General features: G+C 47.7%; 5 protein-coding genes across 5 annotated transcripts; 3 read left to right on the top strand and 2 right to left on the bottom strand.

Annotated features, from left to right (window-relative positions):
• Window positions 1-737: 737 nt before the first annotated feature.
• ANOM_005108 (uncharacterized protein) lies at window positions 738-5,334 on the bottom strand (the record flags this gene model as incomplete). Its single annotated transcript, XM_015550365.1, has 4 exons — window positions 738-3,866; window positions 3,923-4,143; window positions 4,238-4,861; window positions 4,959-5,334. 4 exons carry the CDS (start codon window positions 5,332-5,334, stop codon window positions 738-740), a joined length of 4,350 nt encoding a protein of 1,449 aa, XP_015408078.1.
• An 894-nt stretch (window positions 5,335-6,228) lies between these two features.
• On the top strand, window positions 6,229-7,921 carry ANOM_005107 (uncharacterized protein; the record flags this gene model as incomplete). The annotated part of the gene is made up of 5 exons (XM_015550364.1): window positions 6,229-6,358; window positions 6,423-6,812; window positions 6,866-7,024; window positions 7,088-7,575; window positions 7,646-7,921. The coding sequence occupies 5 exons, from the start codon at window positions 6,229-6,231 to the stop codon at window positions 7,919-7,921; spliced, it is 1,443 nt and encodes a 480-aa protein (XP_015408071.1).
• Window positions 7,922-7,988: 67 nt separating this feature from the next.
• Window positions 7,989-9,200, top strand: ANOM_005106 (uncharacterized protein; the record flags this gene model as incomplete). Its single annotated transcript, XM_015550363.1, has 1 exon — window positions 7,989-9,200. The coding sequence occupies one exon, from the start codon at window positions 7,989-7,991 to the stop codon at window positions 9,198-9,200; it is 1,212 nt and encodes a 403-aa protein (XP_015408072.1).
• Window positions 9,201-14,657: 5,457 nt separating this feature from the next.
• Window positions 14,658-15,272, top strand: ANOM_005105 (DUF4291 domain-containing protein; the record flags this gene model as incomplete). Its single annotated transcript, XM_015550362.1, has 1 exon — window positions 14,658-15,272. The coding sequence occupies one exon, from the start codon at window positions 14,658-14,660 to the stop codon at window positions 15,270-15,272; it is 615 nt and encodes a 204-aa protein (XP_015408069.1).
• Window positions 15,273-15,883: 611 nt separating this feature from the next.
• ANOM_005104 (pfkB family carbohydrate kinase superfamily) lies at window positions 15,884-16,961 on the bottom strand (the record flags this gene model as incomplete). The annotated part of the gene is made up of 2 exons (XM_015550361.1): window positions 15,884-16,464; window positions 16,820-16,961. The coding sequence occupies 2 exons, from the start codon at window positions 16,959-16,961 to the stop codon at window positions 15,884-15,886; spliced, it is 723 nt and encodes a 240-aa protein (XP_015408070.1).
• Window positions 16,962-18,246: the final 1,285 nt, after the last annotated feature.

Below are 18,246 nucleotides of genomic sequence, written 5' to 3'. Positions count from 1 at the left end.
GCAGTATACTCGCCGTTATTTTGTGTGAATTTAAAGGGTTTCTGATTTTGAGGAACACAAAGGTAAAACCAAGGCCACGGCTACAAGAGTTTGCAGGCCGTCGATGATAGCTAGCAATTGCTCTACAACCTGACTTAATAGTGGCTGTGTCCTAATGGTTACAGAGGACATTTGTTTACCCTTGTCGATAAAGAACCCCATACTAGGGGCTGCCAGCTCAAGTGACTGGCAGCTGTCAGTACTGATGCCTCAGGCACTAACAATAGACCACGTGATAGTATTATGGTGCCTGAGGCACTATAGATGGGAGGAATAACGCTTTAACAACCAATCAGAACATCAGAGACTTTGACCAATCAGCATTCAATTCTGCTCCTGCGACTGTGGTATTACCGCCGAAGAAATCAAGGCGGTCAGTGAAGCGGTAATAATAATGACGGCTTCCCGATCACGATTCACCATTCAGGCCTTATTATTCAGGCCTGAAACGATAATGTTATTGGAAACTGTTGGCCAGATTTCGGTTGGAGGCACGACCAAATACCTAAAGATATTCTGGTCGAGTGGCAGCACGCTCAACAAAAACCCAATACTTCTGCCTAGATGGATACGACGCTCAGCTGCGATAGAACATATCCTGTAATCGAAAGGGTACAGGCGATATGGAACAGTTCATTTCAACCATTGAGAAACAGGTCGGAAAGAGGGCGTCAGGATCTCCAAAGAAGACTCGATTTCTATTGCAACAGGGAAACAATTCTAGTACCGAATAGTTCTACATACATTACAAGTAAAAGAAGGGTACCTAACAGTAGATGGAGGTAACAACGCTTCAGTCGCCCGGTCCAAGCAGGAGAGTTGCCCGACGTCAAACCACGATCATGAATAGTCACAGAGAGCTCGCCCGACACTCTCCCAATTCCACCTTTAGTCTTTTGCCCCCATATCTCCATACCGTGCTTTTGCTCGGACATCTTTAGCGCATTTTCAAGATAGTCAGCGACATCACAGATCCCAGGCCATCGACGCGCAATGTCCAATGGTGTATCATTATTGAAATCTGTTGAGTCGATATGGTAGCCGTTCTCGACTAATAACGTAGCGATTTCCACACTGCTCGCCAGATGCAGTGGCGTACGTCCTTGCTCATTGATTGCAATGTCTGGTCGCAAGTTGAATTTGCTGAGAAGTAAGCGCAAAATATCAGTTTCATTGGCTGCCGTTGCCATGTGTACCAGGGTATCACCACTCAACATGCATTTGTATGTAAGGTCAGTCCTCCCGGAGGCAATTACTTCTCGAAGCAATTCCCAGTGGCCATGTTTGGCGAGGGTCAAAACGGGGAGATCCAACATGCTTCTGGTTTCCCCATTGAGGGATGTGGTTTTGCTCTGTAGTACCTCTATGACTTGTGTCTGTTGAAGTAGGGAAGCCATCATATAAGGTGTACAGCTCCTGGCGTCTGTGAGGTTGGGATCTGCGCCCAGCTCGAGCAGAATCTGTGCCACTTCACCTGCACGTGCGCTGTTCGAAAGGCTAGCATAGTGTAGTGGTGTCAATCCGCGTTCGTCTCGGGCGTTTATGTGATAGACATGGAATCTGTTACTCTGCGAAAGGGCCGAGTGGAGTAAATGGATAATCTCTGGGTGGCCCATTGCGCTCGCTGTGTGGATAAGCTCCTTTTCAGCTTGCAGGTCTAACCTCTCGCACTCGAGGAGGGTTTGTACAGCATCCAGCGCGCCCAGTCTGATGGCCCATATCAAGGTCGAGTTACCGGCGTTGTCTCTCATGTTTGGGTTAGCACCATTTCGCAATAACAATTTTACAAGCCCCGGGCGCCTGTATTCCTCGTAGCGGATCTCGTTGATATATTCGTAAGGTGGAATGTATACAGGGTCTGCCACAGTATCGATCATGCGGATAGAAACGCCCTCCTCTGCATATAACGCAAACAATAATGCAGTACAGCCATTTGAATCCTGAGTATCGACGTCAATTGATTTATGGCTCAGGAACACATTAACAAAGTCAAAATGGCCGTGCCCCACTGCAAGCATGAGGACCGTTCGGCTCCTCGTGCCTAATTTGGCATTGATATTGATCTTGCCTGTCTCCAGAAGCCCTTCAACAATTCTTTGCCGTCCCTCCTGTTCGTACTGCAGACGATCCGCACAAGTTAAACCACACATAGCGTCGACTATTGCCTCCTCCTCTACTGGGGTGTTGTGCTTCAATAATTCTGCTACCGTCTCGACATGGCCATTGAGGCAAGCGTACCGTAAGGGGGTACGGCTATATTTATGATCACGTACGCCAACATCATGGTTTTCAACAATCAGGAGGTTGACCATATTGGTTAAACCGAACCAAGCACAAAGGTGAAGAACGTCCATAGCTTCATGGATCCACTCCTCAGATACACCTGGACAGCACTTAGCGACTGCTTGTGTGAGCCATGCAAAACGAACAGGATCTTTGAGGAACTGAACCGCTGCATTCTCAATCCGTAGATCATTTGCTTTGCGAACGTGATCTCCCCAAAATTGTAGAGCGTAGGATAGAAAAGGATATGCAGCAATATTCTCATAATGTTTCGAAGACTGCTCATCCTGTAAGTACTTCAGGCAAAGCTTCGCCATCTTGTACTCTGCACGCTTTAAAGATGGATGATGGTCACTTCCGGCGAGCACGGTTGACAAGGTATAGTGGAAAAAACGCACAACAGAGTGCCACTCGTTGCCAATCTGTATGGTAATTAATCCGTTTGCTGACTTCAGAATGAAAACCCTGTCGACTAGGTTTGACTTGACGATTTGGCCTGAAGGGCTCTTGAGGGCCAACGCATGCTGTAATTGCGATATGGTTAGGGGCTGACAAGCTGTCATGACCAAGGCAAACGTCGTGAATGCTACATGTAGCTCGTTCGCTTTCTTGTACCTTCTGAGCTTCGCAATCCGTTCATTAATGTACGCGGTCAAAGGGTCCAGCGGTACGTTGTCCAAAAAGCACATCACCTGTTCGCCATTCTCTGGCTCCGTGTCACTTTCTAACAGGTTCTGTAGCCAAGCCTGCGCCATGATGAAACTGCTTTGGGCATTGCTTGCTATCTCCTGAGAAATGCGATTAATCAGCCCGGGCTTATCGCGCAGGTATCGCGCAACAGGCCGGGGATTATACTTCGGCGACGGATGCACGCGCTCATCCCGTCGATCACGGCCCGTTTTTAATGCCCGACTGATCATCTCGTGACAATATTCTACAAGTTCGTCATATTGAGCGCGTACCTCAATTCGCACCGTGTCATATGGCTCCTCGCCATTGTGTTTATTGGGACAGGCGATTCCTTGTTCCTTGCAGTCCAGGCACAAGTCAAATCGTCCATAATAGCAATCACAGTGAACATACATCTGAAGGTTTCGTCTGGGGCAGTGATTGCAATGAACCACTCTTTTAACTTCTCGGTATCCCAGCGAGGTAGTGAGAAGGCTCAAGGGAAGGCCATCCTGAACAAGCCCCAGGGCATAGTCCTTGATAAGCTCTGAAACCTCGGGGGAGCATTGATCCAGACCGTCAACTATAAGATATACGCGAACCTGTTTGGCCACTAAGTCCTGGAACGTCTGCTTCAAGATTTCTCTAGTCGAAAGTGCTCCATTGCCACGGCCCTGGTATGCCTCTATGAGCTCCGGTGGTATATCGACGTCGGGATTAGACAAGATCAGCTGCTTTAGCATGCTACCCAGAAGACGATCTGGTGTTTGTTTGGCTCGTTTATGTTCATCATCACTTAGATATAGATAGATGACTGGACTTGGTAAACGAAAAGCCGTTTGGAGGTGGTGAATCACTATAGCACAGAGATTGGTCTGCTCGATGAAATAAATTAGTAAAACCGATCATTACCGTCCACCTGATGACGTACCTTGCCTGTGCCAGCCTCACCGTAACATCGAAGTTGCCAGCGAGTCCCTCCGACCCAACGCCTGAATACATCGGATTCAAGAAGCCACTTTCCCGTTGGCACTGATCTGCCAAACAGCTCTTCCTGCTCGGTTTTAAAATCCAGTTTAGAGAGCCAAGATAGGATCTTATGGTGGCAATCGGTGACTAGTGTCGTACTTATCTTGTTGAATTCTTGTGCGACTACAATCAGAACCCTTTGTTAGTACATCCTACTTGCTATTCAAACCAGATGGGAATGCTGCCTCCTTCCATTCCTCAACTGGATACTACGTACATTGCTCGATATCTTTCGCCGCCGCTGTATCCTCGGCGAGTGTGCTGGGGGGAATCACCGCCAATAGATCCTTTGCATAAGCCGCAGCAGTTACAGCAGCATACGGCTGCCACTTCTTGCACTTATGAGTGCCCGCATAGTCCGAGATGCCCCGGATGGCAATACAGGGGAAGTGATCCATCAGACCCGCCGCTTCCTTCTCGAAGCAAAGTACTTTTTCGGACTTACGAAGCTCATCCCGAAACATCGGGTCTTTCATAGTGACGTCTGCAGATGCAATGAGCCCATAATGGACGGAGGGACCATCTTCCGGTCGCGGGGCGCGATCGACTATTTGTGTTAGGTCGCAGTTGCTGCAGTCCTCACCTTCGTCAGGATGGCGATACTCTGCCCGGAACAGCAGGTCATGCTCGCGACCCGGAAAGCCAAAATATGGCATATCCAGATCCCGGAGCTTGGAGATCGCCTCCTGCATATACAATTTCATGCACCCCTGCTTGAAGTTGTGGTGTGATTGGAGCGTATTTGCCGCCGTGATCAAAGTCTTTTTCGGTTTGTTCAGGTGGGATATAATTTTGTACCCTTCAAGGTACTTTTTACCCGTATCATACTGCATAATGCCGCCTAAATCATGTTCAACCACGCATTAGCCAAGTAAGGTTCGATAAGGTGTTTTAGACAGCGAGGGACTGGAGTCTAGAATACTAGCTCATCAACGTACCATAATTGCCCTGAGGCCTGCTGACAACAACATCTCCGAGCCGAATATCTCTCTTTCCCATGTAGGGATCGGGAGAGTCTGTGGCGCCCCCGCCAACACCTACCATCAATCCAAACCGGATCTGGGGAAACGTGCGGATCATGTTCACCGCAGTCTCAGCAGCATTGGCTTTTCCTTGGCCGATAGGTCTAGCAATGACGACGTTATGCTTCCCCATGCGGCCGACGATGTATGCGTTCTCATCGTGGGGGGTAGGTGGAGAGACGTGCAGTTCGTCTAGGAGAGCCCTGGCGGCATTTTGCTCGGCGTCCAGAACACAAACCCAGCCGACGGTGTAGGCGTCGCGAGTGAGAAGAATGCGATTTGAGCTGTCCATACTGCGGTGACAGGGCTGGTTAGTATGGACTAGACTCAAGGTGAATATGGAATATCGTGACAGAATGGGAGAGAGGTCCTAAAAGGAGTAGGGGATGAAGAAGAATGGGTGATGCAACATCTGACCGCCACTTATGAAACAAGTAAGCCCTAGGAACATAAGGAAGTGGCTCAGGGGTCGCCAGCAATGCTGAACCTCTAGGAGATTGTGAGTGAGGAAAGAACACTTACGACCTCCTCAAAGTTTGTGCTGTATGCAAGAACAGGCAGATGGGCCTGCCTTGCGCAGTAACGATCGCAAATTATCAGGAGAGGCAGACCGTGGCAGAATGAGACCGAATGAAGGCAAAATACTGTACTGTGTCCCTTTTCAGCATGGTTTTCTTTTGTGTCTCATATGTTTTTGTGGCAGTAAAGCAAGGCTGAAAGCACCCCTGGGTAACGTATGAGTAATGAGTGTTCGTTATTTATTATTAGGCGTCATGCTGTTGGTTTGGTTTCAATACTGAGACTTGTCTTGGTTGAAACTAAGATCTTTGGCTGTGGCGGACTCATCATACGAGGCTGAGTGCCTTCTACTCTGCAAACCGGGAATCTCCAACCCCGTGCCCGGGGGGCTTCTTGGGGGCTTCTTCGGGGCTTCTTGGGACCTGCCAAGGCCTGGGAGAGATGGAACAGACGAATGAATGATGCAGATTGGCTATTCTAAGAACTGAAACTCCGGGAGAAGTTGCATCAAGAGGAAATGCTAAGACAGCAGCTGAGGTGGAATCATCTGAGGGAGCAAATGCATCTGGCGTCTCACGACAAGGTATAAACCCTGATAACAAGGCGTTGAGTAGACAATCATCTAAATTATCCCCAAACGAAAACAATTCATTCTCAATCAGGATTCATGATGTGGCAGATCATTGGCATACTTGTGCTCGTGCTGATGCAGGTGCTCGCGGAGCAGCTGCCGACATCTTCCAACAATGCTATGACTCCCAACCCAACCATTTGCGGTGAAATCGTCAATAACGAGGGTATGTAATGAGTGAAGCAAACGGAATGATAGCTCCAGGCGCTGATTATGAGCAATTTACTTAGAAGTTTCTATTTTCGACGCGAGCCAAGCCTACAATTGTCTGACGAGCCTTCCATTCCACCCAGATATTGCCAGTCAACTTGTCCAATATGTCAATGACATGATTCAATTCCACAGTACGCTCGCCTATTTGGCCGATCCACCACAGAGCTACCAGCAGCCAGCCGTTGACCTCATGGCCGGGCTGTCTCAACTCCAACGCGATATTGATGATAACATCTTCCACAATGAATATGCCTTTGAGACGACTCTGAGCCACTTGATCCATGCTGCCCATGATGATCATCTTAAGCTGGTCGGTGGCGCACTTTCTCGATTTACATATGCAGCCCCTTACAGCATCGTGTCTGTTTCGTTGGATGGGGCAGAGCTGCCCAAGGTTTACATCTCAGGTTTGTACACAGAGAAGTCCAGGATGACTGTCACTGACACTAGCATTTTCCAGATGATTTATTCGCCAACCAAACGGGTAATCTTCGTTGGGAGCCCTCTGCCATCGCAACCATCAACGGTATGGATGTCGTTGAGTACCTGACGCAATTTGCTGCTGTGAATTCTATCGGAAAGCTCGAGCCTCATGTAGATTGGAACATGTTGATGCGAAGTGCGGCACTGGACATCTAAGCAAAGCGGGAGGTCTTTCATGGAGCTGCCACTTTCTACCCAGGTGAATTCATTACATTCACATTCGAGAACGGCACGACGCTCGGTCCTCTTCGTTGGAAGGCTTTATTCTGCTGCCATGGGGGTAATCGACCGCTGGAGACGGGGGACGACTTCTATAACTTTTTTGTCTTAGGTGGTTATCCTGAATCATACGACGAAAGCCCGGAGGCAGACCTGACGACTATTTCCAACCGAGCAGCCCCCATCCTACCTTCATTTGAAAACCCAGCGTATCCCTCAAAGGCTGATGTCATAGAGGAAAGCTACACTAGGGACGGGGGAACACTTCTAAGAGGTTACTTCTTGCATGATTCTTCCTTAGCAGTTCTCAGTATCCCACATTTTGACAGCAATACGCCCCAATCGTTCAGCAACGCAGTCAAGGAATTTCTCGCACGCAGTACCAATGCAGGTCTTAAGAAAGTAGTTATTGATGTACAACAGAACCCGGGTGGAAGCCCTCTACTAGCACTTGAGGTCTTTAAAACAGTGAGTTAACGCTGCAACTCGCTCAGCTCTGTTGCGTCTTCGTTCCTAACTGACCCACGTTTCCATATAGTTTTTCCCTTCCATTACGCCGTGGGCTAGCAGTCGCCGACGTGTTCATCCAATGGCAAACGCTCTAGGTTCCACCCTAACGACCTACTGGCAAAACCTCACCATGGATCATCCGGAGTATTACACGTTAATCCCTAACGAGTGGGTGGTAACTGGCCGGCTGGACTCAGATACTGGGAGGAACTTTACCTCGTGGGATGATTTTGTCGGACCAACCGACCATTATCGTGGAGATGGCTTTACAAAGAAGGCAAGCAACCCGTTACCCGTTCTTTGATGGAATACACAGCGCTGACAGAGGGGGAGCTTAGGAGCAGTACAACTTATCAAGCACCTCATTTACCATGGAGGCAGCTGGAATCGAAATCGATGAGCATGATAATGGTCAGCCATATAAACCGGAGGATATCGTCATACTAAGCGATGGGATTTGCTCATCGGCATGCGCACTTTTCATGGAACTCATGCATCATGAAGCAGGAGTACGAACCGTCGTAATAGGAGGCCAGCCCAGCTATGGGCCGATGCAGGCACCGAGTGGAACCCGCGGCGCAGCAGTTTACAAGGCTGAGAATATGCATCAAGACATCGATCTGGCGCGAGACATCGACAACTCGATGCATGTGGACTTACCCAACCGCGCGCATGCATTCTTCATCACTACCGCCACAGTCAACCTCCGGGACCAGGTCCGGCACACTGATACCTCCGCCACTCCCTTGCAATTTCTCTATGAAGCCGCGGACTGCAGAATATTCTTTATTCCCGAGACCTGGTACAACTACACCAACCTCTGGAAGTATGCTGCAGACGCGATATGGCAGAAACCAGCGCTTTGTGCCAAAGGCTCAAGGACGAACCATACCCAGTCCAATCATCCTTCAGTGCCAGGCAAATCTTACAATGCAAGCAGTACTCTGTCAAATCTGGCGGCCTCTCAATCAGACGAACAACCCTCAAGCATACAAGACAAATCCAACTTTATCCTGGACAAAGACGAGCCAGTAGTTACGAAAGAGGGATATGCATGCCAGAGCGACTATGATTGTTCGCTTGGAGTTTCCGGAGCATGTTGGGAAGTCGACGTTTGTATAACCGAGTTGAGAAAAACGACATCGAAACAACCCCGAGGCTTTATGAAACCTAAAAAGCAAAAGCGATGTGTCACAACCTGCACCCAGCAAAACGGGAACCGTGATTGCTCTGGTGGGAGAATTTGCCTTAACGGTGGTTATTGTGGAGTCGGTTCAGCCCTCTGCAATGGCCTTGCGTCTCAGTACAACAGTGCCAATTACTTCATTTGCTATGGCACGTATGACACTCTTACGTGCTATGATAGGAACTGGAAGATAGTGAGAACAATGGCAGTTGAGTACCAGATGCCTTACTCGGCAAGCTCCCCTGTTCTCTATGCTGATGGAATCCATAAGTGTTGTTGCGGGGACAGAAATCGTATCTGCATGGACAACTCCAAACCACCCTGTACACCAACGAACAACAGGCTTGTTTGTGTTTGCTCAGACAACCAGAGTTGTCCGTTGAACAAAGCGAATTGATAGATTGTGTGCCCCCAGGCGGGGTGCATCTTGGGTGAAATGTTGGGCAGCGAAGGAACTCGGTCTAGAAGGTCCTATAGGCGTGGAATAATTACATCATGGATAGAGATTTAGAACAGGCAAATGAAACAGACGTTGTAACCATATGTAATAACAGCTTCAAGAATCTGACTTGAGTCGACTAGAGCCACCATATGCATATCGTCAAGCTGCATCTTTGCATCCTTTAGGTCAAATGCAAGAAAGGGCTTTATCTATCTGGTGATTTGGGAAGTACGCTAAACTCTCAAGCTAGAGTAATTAGACCGAGTGAATATGCCGAGAGACAGCCTATTTTCCTTGAAATATATATGCACCAATATAAATAATATACTGATATCTTCGCGTATTCCAAAATGACACAGACAAAGCGTCTTTGAAGCGAAGGTTGCCATGTACGATTGAGTTCTGGAGTCTTTGAAATTTCCCTTTCTATTAAAGATCTAGGTGTGACTAGAACGCTTGGGCGTTGCCCAACTTGCCCGATCAGAACAAAGCGCCCGTCCTGTGCCGTCCTCGATTCCAGGGATTCAGTACTCTGGAGAAGGAATTGATTTTTTGACCGGGCAAAACGAGAGCTTTGGGGTGATCCACTGAGAATAGGTTAAATAGACCACAAGAGGACCGCCTGGAGTTTAGCTCTCCTACAACTTCTTGCAAAGTAACCATCGGTCTACCTTTCACATAGGAGCTATGAAGTTATTCCTGTCACTTCTTTTCTTGCCCCTGGCAGCTTTGGCTGCCAATGAGCCCCCACAGAAACCTCAGATTACCGAAGAACCCAAGGGTGGCAAAGATAACAAGACTACCGTTGATCACAACCAGGGTGGGGTTTTGGCTACTTGTTATAATCTCAGTGTAGAATCTCTGAGAGAGTACAATATTCTATATGGCGGGCCATCCTGGCTGTATGGAAGCTGTCAACAAGATGATGGCAGCCAAATTACCAGCCGCTTAGAATTGGATTGGTGTTTCAGTTGGGATCTTGATAATATACGACCAGTAAAGGAGTATGTGAGGATCTTCAGCTCTATCAGCAGCTTTATAAGTATTCTTAACTAACTTTCGATACTAAGGGGGGAAGGATTTAGGGACCAGTGTTCCTCCTGTGCTCTTGATGGAGGAGCCCTGAAGTGTAATTGTGAGAGTAAGTCTTCCCTCTTGATATACCTTCTAGAACTGATGAATTTATGAAATAATCCAATGAAGGATACGAGACTACTGTCTCTATTGATCTTAGTCTGTCTCCTATCTCATCCCAAAATCCTGGCTACGCACCCCTACTAACAAAAGACCCATAGATCAAACAATCTCCAATTATGATGGTTATCTGAGTTGTTTCGGTCTGAAGGGTAATAAACGGTGGTAATGTAAGTGTCTAGGTCTTCCCGAGCAAACCAACTGTCACCGTGTTTAGTGCAGAGCTGATACTTTACAAGATTTCCAACTATCGGCACTGGGGATGGCTATGCTGCAGTGAGCAGACTAGCTATGTTCCAGTCAAATCGGGTTATTTTCTTTTTCTGAGTCCCCTGTAGTACAAATGTTAAACCTTTTAGAGAATTCTTGGAACAGCTCTGTAGCGTAGTATACTATAGGTATATCCCCTAGAAGACTGTCTTATTGTATTGGTGAAGCCTTCAGCCTAGAATATTCATTATTCTATTGCCGTGTGGTTGTAAGATAGTGATAGACTAAGGAGTATAAGCAGTCAAATTAGCTAACTAATCAACATCCTTGAGATTGTCCCAACATCATACAAATATGGATATTGCCCAACTTGCCCGACTTGCCCACATTATTTACTTTGCCCGACTAGAACAAAGCGCCCCAAACATAAAGCCGACGGGGCGTTTGGACAACTGCCAAGGCCATGGAAGAGTTCTCGAGAATGAGAGAAACTAGATATAAACGGACCCCTAGCTACATACTACCTTGTTATTTACTCCAAAAGATTCACTAGTTCATCTTCCATCTGCTGCCATGTATCGATTCCTGCCTCTTATCTTCTTTCTCCTGGCAGCTTTGGCGGCCGGTGATGAGCTCCCAAAGGGTGGATCTAATGGCGTGTACTCTGCTTGCGCTAATGTCAGCGTGCAAAAATCTTCAAAAAATGGGAAATTCTGGGCGACCGCCGTTTGCCCAACCCGTGATGGAGGCCAAATGGAAAGCCATTTGGACTTGGATCGGTGTTTCACTATCAACAGGAACAGCTCCGCCATAAAACCAGAAAAAGAGTATGTGGGAAGCTTTGAACCTGTCACTAGCATTGTGAATACTTTGATAACTTTTAGTAAGAGGGGACGGATTTTCAGCATATTGTCTTGCGTGCAGCAATTACCCCAGGCTAGCTTCAGGGCAACTTGGACCAAGCACGAGGTGTTTATGTCGCGATTTTGCCTTTTGGAAACAAGTGCCTTCGGATCTTGTTACATCCACGGGCTTATATCCACTTTCTGTCCCTTTGGATCTCAGTAGGTCCCCTAGTTTGAACCCAAACCTGGCTGTGTACACTTACTAAAGGAAGGCCTATAGATGGAACCGTTCATAATGATGATGGTGTGCTGAGTTGCTTTGGTCTAAAGGGGGATCACGGGCCACCCCCAAAGCCTCAGGATATCCCGACTACCAAGGAACCCAAGGGTGGCAAAACGAATGGGACTTCCACTGATGACATCTCTAGCACAGAGGTTGTACTTTTGGACACTTGTGTTGCTCCCGAACTGGTTCATGCCAACACGGACGATGGTGCGCCAACCGGATTAAATGCACGTTGTTACGGATATGATGGAAGAGACGCCAGCAGTTACTTAAATTTGGATCACTGTTTTAGCTGGGACATCGACCATATACAGCCAGAACAAGAGTATGTGAGAAGCCTTGGATCCATTAGCAGTTTTGTGAGCAGCTTAACTAACGTTTAGCAAGGGGAATTGGATATGGGGCACAATGTGCTGACTGTGACCTTCACGGAGACGTTATGACGTGTGTTTGTGGCTCGTGTAAGTTTCTATTCTGATTTTTCTTTTTCAAGGGAGACATCTTCTTGTACTAATAGGTTTATTAATATTTAGATAATGCTACTGTCAACTTTAATCTTAGTTAGTCTTCTCTTTTAGCCCCAAATCCTGACAGTGTAGCCCTACTAACGAAAGACCTATAGAGGGAACCGTTCATATCAATGATGATGGTTACCTGACCTGTTTCAGTCGAAAGGGTGACAAGCATCTACCCCCGGCCCCTATGGATGCCCCGAGTGCAAAGAGTCTCAAGGGTGGCTTTTACGACGATTGTAATCTGATGACTGTGGAACACCCACAAGGCGAGTCAGCCCGGCTAATAGCAGCATGTTACACCAAGCAGGGATTTGTGATGACAAGCACGTTGCAACTAAATCGCTGTCTAGCCTTCAGTGAGGACGATGGATTACGACCAAAAATAGGGTAAGTGGGAAGTGTCGAACCTGTTAAGAGCTTTGTGAATATTCTGAATAACTCTATAAAGTGGAAACGCATTTACAGAGCACTGTCAAAACGCTACCCTCAACATTCAGGGGGTACATGATAAAGAAACTCCAGCAATGATGGGGTGTTACTATGGCGAGAGTAAGTTTCCTCTCTTGAAGGATATATCTTCTGATACTGACCAGTCTTTTCTTTTCTTTCTTTTTTAAAATATATAGATCGCAGGTTATATACGGTTAATCTTAGTAAGTCTGCCTCTTCACTCGAATTTCAGGTGGCGTACCCCTACGAACAACTGGCCTATAGATCAAGTGGTTTACAACGATGAGGGATTACTGAGTTGCCTTGGACAGCAGGGTGAGCCAGTAAGTGTCCATCTCTTCGCTAAAGGCTAAACCCGTATAGTATTAATGTCTCCCTTCAGATTTATTTCCCCTGGCCCTGGTAGTATGCTGCTCTGCATGGCTGTTTGAAAGGATTCTGTAAAGGGTTTAATATTGGTGGTGCTAGAGGGGAGCCAATAGCTGTGAAGTAGATAGACTGAATATGTATACAATCACCTTTGAGAAAAGAACCTAAATTGAGGTTTGATCCGAAGGCTATATGGAGTAGGCTCGTGTAAGCTGGCCAAATCGGTTGATCATCCCTTTTTATTCCATCACTGTGTGGTGGTGTTACGATAATGCGAGGCCATACCGCATCAAATTCAAAATCAAGTTCCTAACCAACGAACTAGAGATCATACAGATATACTATATATAGATGTTGCTCTCACCCAAGTTGCCCGTCTTGCCCGGCTTGCCCGACTCGCCCACCTTGACTACTTTGCCTGACTAGAACAAAGCACCCTGTCTTGGAACATCGTTTGAAGATCAAGCCGACAGAGCCTTCTGATAACTACCAAGCCATAGTAGCCATAAAAGGACCCCCAGACCCATATCACATCCCACTTCCTACAAGATAACTGTTGGTTTATGTTCAACTGGGAGCCATGTATCGACTCTGGCCTCTTGTTTTCTTGCCGTTGGCAGCTTTGGCAGTTCCCGATGGGAGCACTTGGTCTGGATTTATGGGGGATTGCCATGACATCTCTCTCGTCGTAAAGACTGATGATACCTATAGCGTCCCCACGCTGTTGGCAACATGCAAAAGAAGGTCAGACGGCGAGAGAAAATCCGAACTGCCGTTGGATAGATGCTTGGCATATTCCCCTTCGAAGGGATTGTATGGAAGATCTATGTGTGTGGGGCCTTCTGGATTGATTCAGTGCTTTATTAATACTTCGAATAGGGGAAGGGCATTTGAGCACTACTACTGCTACGATTGCGTCGTCCCCGGCCCTGAACCTGGGGTGATGGCATGTGAATGTGGAACGGGAGGTAAGGCTTGCTCTTGATGATCATGTTTTCCAATATTAATGAATGTATTAAAGACGCACCGCTCATCCCTCACGTCGTTAATCTCAGTAAGTCTCCTTGCTTGACCCCAGATTCTGGATTTATGCTAGTGCTAATGAAAGAGCTACAGATCAGATCATCGGCACTTATGATGGCTCCCTGGCTTGCTTTGGCAAAAAAGCTCTTCCAATAGAGAAGGAATTTCGGTGGAGTGGTCATGACCAAAAGAATAACAGTTCAACTTTCGCTCGATGATTACGAGGCACTCGCTCTGCGGCAGATCGAATACGAGTTATCCTTCCTATGAGTCAACCTTCTGCCCCACAGACATGAATCCATTGACTCATTCTCCTGAAAACCACTTCCTCCTTCTGTCGTAAAAATATGTGCTGATCGTCTAAGATACATGCGGCCCCGTAAATTGTGTGACCAAAGCTATCAAGTCACATCTATCAGGCTGTCTGATACCTGATCGGTCTTATAACTGTGTTGTAACCTGCCTCCCAACAGACAACCATCGAATACATTATTAGCGGGGACGTGTAAATGAAGATACAATGGCTACGAAGAACCCAACCCCCCAACCCCTCCGAGCGATCCGGGCCAAATCCACTGGATCCACGATCACAGTTTACCAAGCCTTCTCCCCCGAAATCGCCGAACCTGCTCTGAGGGCCCAGAAATTCGTACCTCCATTCTCGCGCACGCGCATGACCTGGATCAAGCCCTCCTTCCTCTGGATGGCTTACCGCTGTGGCTGGGCCACCAAACCGAGCCAAGAACGTGTTTTGGCGATCGAGATAACCCGTGAAGGCTTCGAATGGGCCCTGAAAAGATCCTGCCTCAGTCATGTACCTGGCACCCAGGACCAAGAGCAAGATGAATGGCGTCAGCGTCTCCGTAAGAGTCCCGTCCGTGTACAGTGGGATCCGGAGCGAGATCTGTGGCACCGGCCACTAAGATATCGATCCATTCAGATTGGGATCAGTGGGGAGGCGGTTGAGCGATACATTGATGAGTGGATCGTTTCGATCACTGACGTGACGGGTCTGATGGAGGATGTCAAGAGGGCCTTGGATAGGGGGGATGTCGAAGAAGCCGAAGGCCTTCTTCCGGTCGAGGGTGCTTATCCTCTGTCGGAGGAGCTGCGAGACATATTGCAAGCGACGTAACACGGGATCGGATGCTTGGTTGTTCTTCCGCAGAATGTACTCGTAGTTGTTGCGACGTTTATGGAGTGTCTCAGGCAGGACAACCAGAAAGTTATAAGATGAAATACAAAGATTTTCTCGCAGAGAGTTTCAATTACTTGATCTAAGGGATCCAGAATTATAGCGAACAGAAGAAAAAGGAACAGAAATGAGAAGAGAAGAAAAAGGCGTATGCAACCCCAAAAGCGGCTGGTGGGGAAAGGTTACGTTCACCAAGTTCTCAGTAGAGGTTATGGATTCGTAACCAGAGAGGCCTACGGACTGTTTGTAGGTTAATTCATGAGTGTTACCGAAAGCAAATGTATACTAAATTTGTAAGCTCCCATGCGACGCAACAGCCGAGCTTTTACACTACATCAGTCTTCAATACATGAACGACATGTCGCCGAGAAACGCCTTTCCAGCCTAAGTCGACGATCAATAACAGCGAGTCAGATAGTCTTCCGATACTCATGCAATCTCGAGAGCACGTTGGCACCGTTCCACAGCTCCTCCCCTCTATCGCTACTTTTCTCCGGCATACCCACCTGCTCCACCGCAAAAGAAGCTCCAACGGAGCCATAGCAAGCTGCCTAAACGAGACTTCCCGTCTGCAGATACCCAGCAGCAAATGCCCCGAGAAATGCATTACCAGCGCCAGTGGGATCGACTACCTTAGCGTGCGGGGTATCTCCAGGTCTAGACCGATAGAACGGCGGTAGCCAGATAGGAGACGTATCGCGAGCTATAACGAGACAGCCATGCTCACCTGCTCGGACAATTACTGTACCCTTTCCGTCACGGCCCACGCCGCTGTCCAAGAACCGCAGTGCCTGGGCCTCGATCTTATCCTTGTCTGCAACGGCTGGTCGCGATTGCCCAAATAGTGCGGCTAAGTCTAGGTGATTTGGGGAGAACACATCGACCATACATACGGCGTCTAGGCAGCTTTGCAAATTTTCCGCTGTACACGAGAATGGGGCAGGTTCCCAGATAATGAGTGGGCGTTCTGGTACGCCTGACTTTTCCCTAAGCACAAGGAGACTGGAGAGACGGATCGTAATATTTTGAGGCGTTTCAAGATAGTGATATGCCCTGGATGTTAGGAGTGGTGTGTTCTTCAAGCTGCTATCCTGAATTGCGAGGATGGGCGTTGTGTATTTGAACTCCTTGGCTAAAAGATTGGTTAGCTAGAGTGACCTGGATCGTTAACAACACCCAGTAAGCTGGTGACGAGAAACTTGTGTCGGCAGTAAGGAAGGGAATAATCGGATTTAAATGAATAAAGGTATGTCATACGTCCAAATGTAGTATCTTTGTATTCAAGTAAACCTCTAGTCGAAGGTTTATTTGATTCCCTGTCTACGACCAATGCTACATCCCAGCTTTGCAAACGGTCTTCGATGGGCCTCGGAAAGTCATTTCCTACATGGATCATCCAACCTAAAGAATGGCTTCGTGGATGAGGAAGAAACAACCGGGCACCGAGTGTCGCTATAAATACAATGCTACATTAACAATTCAATGACTCGCATGAGATACAGAGCAGGAAAGCCCACCGTAAGCGCCGGAACCACCCAGGATGTCAGTTAATGCTTTCCTATGGGGAAGGCGGATCTCGTCAAGTACCACTAAGCCTCGGCTCGTGAAGGAGATGTCATGTAAGTTCATGATGTCCGAGGATCTAAACTATTTGTGTAGGAACAGGAGCGAACGGAAAAGTTGTACAACTAGACTTAGGAATGGAACGCTTTATGTATGGTTTCAGAACACCTGTTTGAAGAATGCAGGAGATTGAAGATGATTATAAGAGCGATATTTATCGGATAATAGCCTCTGGCATTCCGCTTTCCTACTTGAGGAATCTTTTACCAGATAGAAAAAAAAGTGCTCCCAGGCGGGATCGAACCGTCGACCTCCAAGAGACGCATACAACCTAGTACAAAGTACAATGGTCATATAAGCTTGATGCTCTAGACCAACTGAGCTATGGGAGCGGGTTTTGGTGCAAGTCTCTTTTTTAGTTTATAAGGCCTTCAATCATTATTCACGCACTTGACATTCTGAGCGGAATATCTTCCACCTACTATAGTAGCCTTTCGTTGTGGGCTCATTACCCAGCCCCCTTCGTATCCAGTGTTTATTGGGCTCTTTCAACTAATTCTGCATCCTTCCGTCTTGGCATGGATTTCTTTGTTTTGGTGGCGCCTATCCTCCGCCTCTTGCCGGCCTGACGCTCCCCCATTGCTGGTGTGCACACATACTATTTGTCCATCTCCTCTGCATAGATTCCTCTTTAACTTCTGCAACTCGTCTGACTACTGCCTTGCCCCTTTAGACCTTCCGAGCACTAGCCTGGACCCTGTTACATTCTTCAACTTGTCTGCTGGGTGGGCTGACGAAGGTCTATTCGCCAGCCTGTCTACCGCTACACCGACCCATAAGTTGTACAGTTGGCGGAGGGATTAATCTCTCATAGACTTTCACTTCCTTTGTCTTTTAAAGTTCGTTGCCACTCGGGGATATGCGAATTTCTGGAAGCAAAAGGGAGTCTTCTGGTCAGGTGTCACCGTCGCCTTTGGTTTCATCCCCCGGGTTTTCAATGCCGGGCTAGGTACGGCATATCTAGTGTAATAATTGGTGGGAGAGGCTGTGAGGGCAGGTAGCTCACGAACACCTGAGGCAACCCGGGGAATATCCATGCAGTTAGCCGAAAATTCGCAGCACGTGAGTGATGTAGAACCCTCCTAAGCCACGACCATTCAATCGATTCGCGACCAGGGCTGATTTGTTACACGGAGCCATAGGATTCCCCGGACTGCCGGTAATGGCCCTGTCATTGGTGTGCCTCAATTGAAAGTGGCAAAAGGCCGCTGTTTATTGGCGCCACGGCTGGGAATACCATAAACGGCATCGTTGACTCCATTGACAAGATAGGGGTAATTGCCAGGAAGGC

This window comes from Aspergillus nomiae (assembly GCF_001204775.2).
Source record: "Aspergillus nomiae NRRL 13137 chromosome Unknown contig00090, whole genome shotgun sequence".
Classification (NCBI taxonomy): domain Eukaryota; kingdom Fungi; phylum Ascomycota; class Eurotiomycetes; order Eurotiales; family Aspergillaceae; genus Aspergillus; species Aspergillus nomiae.
This window is presented reverse-complemented; position numbering and strand designations above follow the sequence as displayed.